Source organism: Myotis brandtii, unplaced genomic scaffold (assembly GCF_000412655.1).
Source record: "Myotis brandtii unplaced genomic scaffold, ASM41265v1 scaffold819, whole genome shotgun sequence".
Lineage (NCBI taxonomy): Eukaryota > Metazoa > Chordata > Mammalia > Chiroptera > Vespertilionidae > Myotis > Myotis brandtii.
Genome location: NW_005371320.1, coordinates 148,479 through 157,804, shown reverse-complemented (window position 1 = coordinate 157,804; position 9,326 = coordinate 148,479). Strand labels below are relative to the sequence as shown.

Below are 9,326 nucleotides of genomic sequence, written 5' to 3'. Positions count from 1 at the left end.
GTGTATGTCCCGGGGGTGTGTGCATCCCAGGGTCCAACCCGCCAAACTACAGCCTCCGAGCCTGAGGCCACAGGCTTGACCGGCACCTGGTGAGCTGGGGGCACCTGGTAGGTGGCGAGCCCTGCACCTGGGACAGACAGGAAAGCAACATGCCCCCTCCTGGGCCACCTGTGAGGGCGGGAGGCAGCAGCCGCCTCTGGCGCTCAGCTGCTGTTCAGGCACTGCGAGCACCGCGCCACTGAGCAGCCTCTCCTGAGCGCTCACGTCAGCTCAGGCCCCAGCCCCTGGGAACCGCCAGGAGCCGAGCGTGAGCTCCCTGCAGGCCCCGTGGCAGCTGCACCTGATGCCGTCGCCCTAACCCCTCTCCTCTTGCCCAGTGTCCTTTTCAGAGGGAGGGAGACATGACTTTCGAGAGGCCCGTTCGAGACAGACACCCACAGAAACACACACAGTGGCTGGCGCGCGGGGCTGGAGGCCCACGTGGGCGTGGCTCTCGCTCTGCAGGGAGTGTGCTCCAGCCCGGCTAAAGGAAGCTGGGCTCCGGGCGTCCCTGAAAGGCCAGAGTGTCCTAATGAAAGACGGCTCTGGCCCGAGCGTGTGGCTGCCACCGAGGCGCCATTGGACCGCATGGCACCAGTGCTGTGGCCTCCAGGGCAGGTCAGCAGTCGGCGGCCTGGGGCCACCCCGCCTCAGGCACCAAGAAGGTGCTAAGTCACTTCCTTCCAGGCTCTTCGGAAGAGTCTGACCTGCTGCGTCAGCTCATGCAGTGACCAGGGGCGCATTTTTAAAGGACAGACTCCCCCCCACGCCTCCCCTAAGGGGGCACCAGGCGCCCCGACACACGCACTGCGCAGAGCAGAGCCTCACATTGGGAACAGCAGAACCACACGTACCTTTCCGTGGTGAACGTGAAACCGATGAACGGCAAGTGCAGCCCGGAGAAACCCGTGTGAGAGCCAGGAGGCAGCATCTCCTGCACGAGAGCACGTAGGGCAGCGCGTATGGCACCATGAGTGCGCATGGCACCGTGAGAGCATGTATGGCACCATGAGAGCACGTATGGCAGTGCGTATGGCACCATGAGAGCGCGCATGGCGCCGTGAGAGCGCGCATGGCACCGTGATGGCGTGCTTGGCACAGTGAGCGTGCGCTCACTGGGAAGGGGAGCACACAGGTGCAGTGGGGGGAGCTTGCGGCCTGCCCAGGGTGACTGCTGGGGTTCCCTGCACGGCTGGCCACTGGCAGGGCCATTTCCTACTCCTGGTTCGTCTAATGTACCACACGGTTAGGAGGGTAGATACACTCCTTTTGATGGTGATAATGGCACAGGCCAAACTCGGACCAGGCCAGTAACTTCCACTTTTAAAGCCACGGCATCGCATCTTGCTCAACATGATCCTGAGCAGAGGGGACAGGGCCGCCCAGGGACTTGGGGCAGAGGCTGCAGTTCTTGGCCTGAATCAGGCCGGAGGCAGAGTGGAGGTCTGACCCAAAGGCAGACTATCTTAGGTGAGCACTAGTTACAGCCCTATCTTCAGCCTGACAATGCTTCTTTATTCAAAATAAAACCGCAGCGACGACTTATCTGGGAGCTGCGGTGCGAGCTCAGCAGTGCCGGTGCCTCTCGCCGTCTCCTAGCTGTGCTCTGAAGGCAGCTGTGACTGGTAAACTGAGGAGCATCCCAACTCGCCCTTTCCTTGGTTAGACCGCTACTGTCCCCAAACCGGGACACAGCGGACAGAGAGTAAGAGGCTGGGCTTGACGAGACCAAACCAACTGTGCAGCGTTCTGTGAGCAGAACCCGGCCTGTCGACCAGCTCAGACCCCGGAGGGTCCCAGGGCAGGATCCGACCTGGAAGTCAGCCTGTGGCCCGAGTGCTGCTGAGAAGCAGAGGCCATGGCCACGTGCCCCAGGGTCAGGGGTGGTGGAGGGGGGGAGCCAGAGGCTGTGGGGGTTTAGGCTGGAAGAGGTGAGGGGCCTCGGGGGACCTCTAATATGACAATGGAGGCTACCTGCTTTGAAAAGGTACAAACTGCCATAAAAACCAAGGTAAGAGTTTCTGATGAATGCTAAGACAAATAGCTGTTTAACTCGCTTCCACTCCAACTGTAATCCATTATTTTAAAAAGGGACAGTAAGGCCCAAGCTAGAAGGTGCTGTCCTTGAGACTCCTGCCCAACCTTTCAAAAACCAGCGCAGCTGCACGACTTCTGTCTGGACACAAGCCCTGCGAGTCCATCCACCTGTGGTCCTGTGAGCCCTCCCACCTGTGAGCCCCTCCCCTGTGGACCTGCGAGCCCCTCCCCGAGCAAGCGGACCGCTGCACACACCCGGCAGAGCCCACACTCACGATGTTCCTCAGCACATCGTCGTCCACGTCGAAGTTGGACGTGTCAGAAGGACTGCTCACGTCGGGAATGTAAGGTGCTTCCAGGTTCCGTATGTTTTCCCAGTTCAGCCCTTGGAAGAAGGGGTGCTTTTTGAAGTCCTCGATCCCATTCTGGCCCAGCCGGCGCTCCCTGCTGCAGATCAGCCTCTGCATGAGGTCCTTCGCCTCCTCAGACACATCTGTGACGTGGGACGGGAACTGGAACCGCTCCTGGGTGGGGTAAGTGGGTGCATGATGAGGGCGCTCGGGGAGGCACGGCAGAGCACGCATCTGTCAACAAACTCAGCGCAGACGGCCGCTGACAGTGAGCTCAGGGGAGCGAGAGCATGGCCGTGCCGGCTTTATCGGGGCCGGGTGCCAACACCCTCCTGGGAACTGGAACAGCGGTGAATGTTCACGCACGTGTGGGGGGACAGCGGCAGGCCTGCCAGAGGGCACCGGGCCACCCCTGCGGCATTCCCCTTCTCACAGGGGCCTGTATGCCAGCCACCACGGCTGTCTCAGGTCATCTGTGACTCATGAAAAGGGACAACAGCCAGTCCCCGGGCTGCTGTGAGGACCACACACCTGGAGGCACACAGAGCCCGCACGGCACTGCACCCACGCTGAGAAGTGGGTGGGTACTGTGTGCATGGCATCGCCTGAAGGTTTTATAGTGAGTATAACCTCATTTACAAGTGAAAAATGTATTTCTACTTTGAAAACAGTGTTCGTTAAAAGGACCCCTTGCTTTGAGTCATTAGAAGACGTTCCCCACGAGTACAGACCAGCCCCCGGGAGCTGTTTCGGGAATGTGTGATCATGTGAGTGTGTGAGCGTGTGAGTGAGTGAGAGCACAGAGGGTGAAATGGGCATTAGAAAGAAATATTTGACTAAAAAATATAAAGAAAAGTAACAGATGACAAAAACATTAGTCAGAAAAGAAAATAAAAACAAGCAAACGAAGGAAACTGAGAGAAGGCAGCGGCTGGGAGAGGGAAGAGGATCCAGGGAGGAGCGAAGGGGTGGAGAAGGGACTAGAGCAGTGATGGCGAACCTATGACACGCGTGTCAGAGGTGACACACGAACTCACTTTTTTGGTTGATTTTTCGTTGTTAAATGGCATTTAAACATATAAAATAAATATCAAAAATATACTTTGTTTTATCACTTTTTTGGTTGATTTTTCGTTGTTAAATGGCATTTAAACATATAAAATAAATATCAAAAATATAAGTCTTTGTTTTATTATGGTTGCAAATATCAAAAAATTTCTATATGTGACACGGCGCCAGAGTTGTTAGGGTTTTTCAAAATGCTGACACGCCGAGCTCAAAAGGTTCTCCATCACTGGTCTAGAGACTCCTCCGATGAGATGTGACTGACAACTGGTTCTGGGAAACGGCCTGGATCCGTGCTGATCTGCGTGGCGAACCCAGACCCCGGTCAGGCTGCCCGGGTCCTTTCCGCTGGCGTCCCGGGGACACAGCACGGCCACCACGCGCCGCATCGTGTGCTGCAGGGACTGTGACCTGACGAACACCATCCTCGCCCCAGAACGCGGACCGTCCTTGAAGCCCCGCCTGCACCTGCTGTGTCACAGCCTGAGCCAAGTCCACCGCTACCCTCTCCTGAATCTCCCCGCTCCCGCCGGCCCCCCCAGCTCACCCCGCCGCCTCTTCCCCAACGACCCCACAGCTGCGCTGGGCCTCAGCACGGACAGGGGATGCGGAAGGGCACGCTTACTTCGTGGTTCATGATCTTTCCGTAGGTCTCCACAAGCGACTCCGCGTAGAAGGGCGTTTCCCCGTAAAGCATTTCGTACATGCAGACGCCCAGCGACCACCAGTCGCACTCGGGGCCGTACTTGCCCATGCCGTCCTCCATGGCCTGCAGAATCTCCGGCGAGATGTAGTCCGGCGTGCCCACGGCCACCGACGACCGCACCTGGGGAGAGGGCGTGCTCAAGGGAACTGGGACGTCGCCCGGGTCAAGTTTCTCACTCAGAAACGCCTGAGTTTCAAAATTCAAGCAAATGGGTGCTCCCTTGCCACACGCAGGGCAAGCGCCAGGGGCTCCTGCTCGCCAGTCTCAATGCCCAAACCTCCACAGCCCCCATGGCGTCGCAGCCCAAGGGGGCGCCACTTCCCACGGCTCTGTCGCCGCTCACTGTGGTCGGGACCAGGTGCACCCACGTACAGAGCCCCGGGCGCTGGTGAAACAGGCTCCAGGCAGCAGCAGTTCTAACCTGCTGTGGGGGGTCAGGCTGCCCATCACAGCCTGCCCTTCAGTCTCCCAGCGGCTAAGGCCCCAGAAAGGGCAGGACAGTCCCTGGGAGAGCGAGGCCTGACGTCCGAGGAAGGCCGGTCCGGAAGAGAGCGGAAAGCAGCCCAGAGCCAGTCCGAGGGAATGAGGAGGGCGCTGGCTCTGCCCCGGGCCAGGCCACGCCCCACCTGCGGCTTCAGGAGCCGCACGGACAGCTGGCCGTTGGGGGTCAGGTGGCGCTCGGGGTGCGCGTCCACACTGACGGAGTTCAGCGTAGGTGGGGAAGGAAATCCACGCCCCCATTCAGACAGCGCTGCTCTCCCTCCCTCCCTCCTTCTCTAAGAGGCATTTCAATGCACACATTACTGTGCGAGGACTGAGAACAGACACGTACCGTCCCATCATCATTCATCTTCAGACACGACCCGAAGTCGGCCAGGCGGATGTGCCCGTTCGCATCCAGGAGGACGTTGTCGGGTTTGATGTCCCTGTTGGTGAGACAAAGACATATCTGACACCCCACGCGCACTCGGAAGGTCCACGCCCCCCGGGCGGCGGGCGAGCTGGGGCCGCCTGGGCGAGTCTCTCCTGCGGGGACTGGCCAGGCGAGGCGGCAGCAGGCACACCTCTCACCCTGCACATCAGGTCCCAGCACAGCCCACCAGTGGGGGTCGCGAAGGAACAGGAAGAACAGAAACAGGTGAGGGACAGAGAGTGGCACATGGAGGGGTCAGGTGGCCCCCCACTGCAGGCTCACAAACCACCAGGACCCCCAAACTGTACTTATAGAGGTCGGAGCGCGGGGTGACCTGCCTGGGCACAGAGCAGCCAGTTGCCTCTCTAACCAGCGCTCGCACCTGCTGTCCGTGTACCCGCCGTCACTGACAGAATAAGCTTCTATGACCGACAGCATGAAAAGGGAACAGAAACTTTGAAAGCAAAGGAGGGGCCTGACCAGTGTTCCCAGTGGTTAGTGTCCGCCCTCAAACTGAAGGGTCACAGGCTTGATTCCTGGTCCCAGTCAGGGCATGTGCGGGAGGCAACCAATTGATGTGTCTCTCTAAAAACCAATGGGGAAAATACCCTCAGGTGAGAATTAATAAAAATAAAAGCAGTCCTAGCTGGTGCGGTTCAGTGGATAGAGCACTGACCTGAGGACTGAAGGGTTCCAGGTTCGATTCTCGGTCAGGGCACATGCCTGGGTTGTGGGCTCAATCCCAGGTAGGGGCGTGCAGGAGGCAGCCGATCCATGATTCTCTCTCATCATTGATGTTTCTATCTCTCTCCCTCTCCCTTCCTCTCTGAAATCAATAAAAACATATTAAAATATTAAAAAAATAAAATAAAATAAAAGCAAAGGAGGGTGTTGAGCACAAGCACAGCACGCCCCCAGCAGCACTAAGAGCCAGAAGGGGCACCACATGCCGGCCTCTGGGGGGCAGTGAGCTGGCTGTCCTCCGTGACGGACAAACAGGGCCACATTGTCACAAACAAGCCCCTAACAGCCCTCCACCTCTCCCACCCCACGTCCCTTTGTGAGGGGTTGCGGGGCGCTCAAGGCCAAGGGCCCTGTGGGGTCGGCATGAAAGTGAAGTGGAGCTGAGAGAGAGGAGACACGGGGTGGGGACCCCATAGGAGCTCTGGGGTGCAGGGGAGGGGGGCCAGGTCAGCTGACTGAGGACAGGTGGCTGCCTGACATTAGCTTTCCCGTCAGTGACACCGGGACCTCTGGTGCCAGCACCGGGCCGCTCAACGTGAGCTCCAAGTGCATGACCGGGCTGAACACCTGGACAGGGTTGAGGCCTCAGGGACCCCGAAGGGGGATCACCTCAAGGGCTGTGGCCTCCATGACCTGGAGGGGTTACCTGTGCACGTAGTGGAGCTGGTGGATGGAGTCGATGGCCAGCACCATCTCCCCGATGTAGAACCGCGCCATGTCCTCGGGGAGCTTGTCTTCAAACTTACTGAGCAGGGTCAGTAGGTCACCACCCACGTAGTAATCCATGACCAAGTACTGCGATCGGGAAGGGGACAGAATACGGCGTCCAGTCAGCACTGCGCCTGACGAGCAAAGGCCTAACTTCACCGCAGAAGCCGCGACCCCAGAGTGATGGACAGGGTCCAGGACCCGCCCTCAGCACATGCACCGCCGATCACAACCCCGCGGCCACCTCGGCCGTGCTCCCGGCAGGGAATGAGCTCCTGCAGATGCTCCACGGACCCACGGGAAGTGACTGGGGGCTCTAGGAGGTGGCACTCTGAGAGCCAGCGGCCCCACGGGAGCACCACGATGGGCCACAGTTCTAGGGTTCAGATCATCCCCCGGCCCTCACGTCACAGAGAGAGCACACTTGGGCCAGAGAAAAGGGGAACGAGCTAAATCACAGAAAACAAGCAGCTCTTATGAGAAAAGACAGTAGTAACATGAACAAACTAAAAGCTAAGTACTTGGGGGTTCACCCTGTGGAAGAACCAGAAAGTCGATTGCTTGAGTAGAAATCAGAGCAACTGGGCATGTGCCTGTCTGGCCCAGACGAGCCAGACCCGCTCAGAGCTCACCTCCTGCACTGGGAAGGCTGGGGTGAGGGGCTCCCCATGGGGGCACCCCACCCGCCAGAGACCCCAGACACCAGAGCCGGGGTGGCTGCCGAGCCTCTGAACTGCGGGAGGGGCTGCCGGTCCGGCCTCCAGGACCCCTTCCTTGACGCTGGCTTCCTTATCAGAGATGGACGCTCTGGTCCGAGCAGTTAACTCGCCAACAGGGAGGAGACACGCTGCCTGGAGAACAGCCACTGGATATTCACTGAGAACCTGAGCACAGCTACACTCTGGGCAACCGCTGCAGGCCCAGGGCTCACGCCCACTCCCTGCCACCTCACCGGGCCTCACAGGGACCAGCATGATCCCCGTCCACAATGAGGAGCGCGGCCCAGTCACCAGCGGAAGTGACGGCGCGAGAGCCCACCACCTTATTAACCCGACGCTGCAGGGTCTCAGCCCGCCGCCCACAGATGCTTTACCACAGCCCTCACCTGTCTGGGAACTCAGCTCTCGAGACTCCGCCCACTGCCACCTCCTCTGAGAAGCCTTCCTGGACCCTCCCGCCCCTCCCCAAGGGCAGCCTCAGCCAGGCCTCCCGCTGGCCTCTCCGCACTGGGGCCTGTCCCTGCCAGTAACAGCGAGTTGTGAGGGCAGAAGCCTGATGAATTGTGTTGTCTCCCGCACCCCCGGCTCAATTCCTGCCACAAAGACGACTCCGGAAGGAGGTTCGCGCTCATTCTCTCCATAACGAGCTTGCTGGCACCCCTCCAGGCGACAAGAACCACCCCCCATGGAGCTGGCATGGAGTGGAGGGACCAGCCCAGGGCGTGGCAGAGCATGGCGGGCACTGCTGCACACGACCCATCGGGCAGGTGTGAGGCCTGAGGGACAGGCAGAAGCCACCTATTCTAGACAGAGGGACACGTGCAAAGAGGCTGAGAGAGAACGAAGGTGGCCATTGCAGAAACAGGCAATGGTGGCCATGGCCGGGGCCTGGCGAGTGAGGAGGGAGAAGCTGGCCTCCAGCGCGCAGGGGCTGCCGTCTGACTGCCCTGTGAAGAGTGGCCGGGGAGGAAGGGAAGGAAGGGCAGGAGCAGGACTGGACCGGGGCTAGGAAGCCATGATGTGGTCCAGGCAGGAGGCGAGGGTGACGGGCTGGGCAGGGGCGGACAGAATGAAGACACGGGCCGACACCGGAGGAAGAGACCACAGCACCTGCTGATGGAGGCACGTGGGTGAGGGGAGAGCAAGGCATGAACAGCCGGGGTCTGTGGGCCCTAAAGAAAGCAGCAGGATGCCCTGTGGCGTGGCTCAGGGGCTGAGCGTCAACCAGGAACCAGGAGGTCACCAGCTCGATTCCCCGTCAGGGCACACACCTGGGCTGCGGGCTCCATCCCCAGTAGGGTGTGTGCAGGAGGCAGCCGATCCATGATTCTCTTTCATAGATGCTTCTACCTCTCTCTTCCCCCCCTTCCTAGCACTCTAAAAATAATAATAATACAAACATATTAAAAAAAAGGAAGCAAGCCCTAACCGGTTTGGCTCAGTGGATAGAGCGTCGGCCTGAGGACTGAAGGGTCCCAGGTTCGATTCCGGTCAAGGGCATGTACCTTGGTTGCGGGCACATCCCCAGTAGGAGATATGCGGGAGGCAGCTGATGGATGTTTCTCTCTCATCGATGTTTCTAACTCTCTAGCCCTCTCCCTTCCTCTCTGTAAAAAATCAATAAAATATATATATATAAAAAGGAAGCAAGCAGCAGGAGGGCAGGCAGCATCCCCGCCTCGCCTCCCGCCCCACGTCGGCCGGAACCTGGAAGAAACCAGCATGCGCAGCATGCGTGCTCCATGTGGCCGCGGGCGCCTGGGCTCAGGCCAGAGGGAAAGGGACTGCCAGGGCGCAGGAGGCCGCAGGCAGACACTCGTTTCCCAAGAACGAGACCAGTTATTTCCTGTCCCGCGACACAGGTTCTGAGGGAAGCCATCAGGCCACACCCTCGCAGTTTCTGCTGGAGCAGGTTTAGTCTTCATGAGACACCGACAGCAATCACATGAAGCAGCTGCAGGGGGCCCAGGTGCCTCACAGCAGCCAGGCCGCACACCGGGGCCAGCTTTCCAGGCCTGCCGCTCCCCCAGCCCCTGCAGTGGCAC

The 9,326-nt window shown here is 59.4% G+C and overlaps 1 protein-coding gene across 1 annotated transcript in view; it reads right to left on the bottom strand.

Moving 5' to 3' along the window:
* CDC42BPB (CDC42 binding protein kinase beta (DMPK-like)) overlaps window positions 1-9,326 on the bottom strand; it is a 64,342-nt gene that overhangs the window by 39,488 nt on the left and 15,528 nt on the right. Inside the window, exons 4-8 of the mRNA XM_014531622.1 lie at window positions 6,501-6,649; window positions 5,030-5,123; window positions 4,117-4,317; window positions 2,352-2,600; window positions 894-973 (exon numbers count right to left, since the gene is read on the bottom strand). Of these exons, the coding sequence (XP_014387108.1) occupies window positions 894-973; window positions 2,352-2,600; window positions 4,117-4,317; window positions 5,030-5,123; window positions 6,501-6,649 (773 nt within the window). The remainder of the gene's footprint in view (window positions 1-893; window positions 974-2,351; window positions 2,601-4,116; window positions 4,318-5,029; window positions 5,124-6,500; window positions 6,650-9,326) is intronic.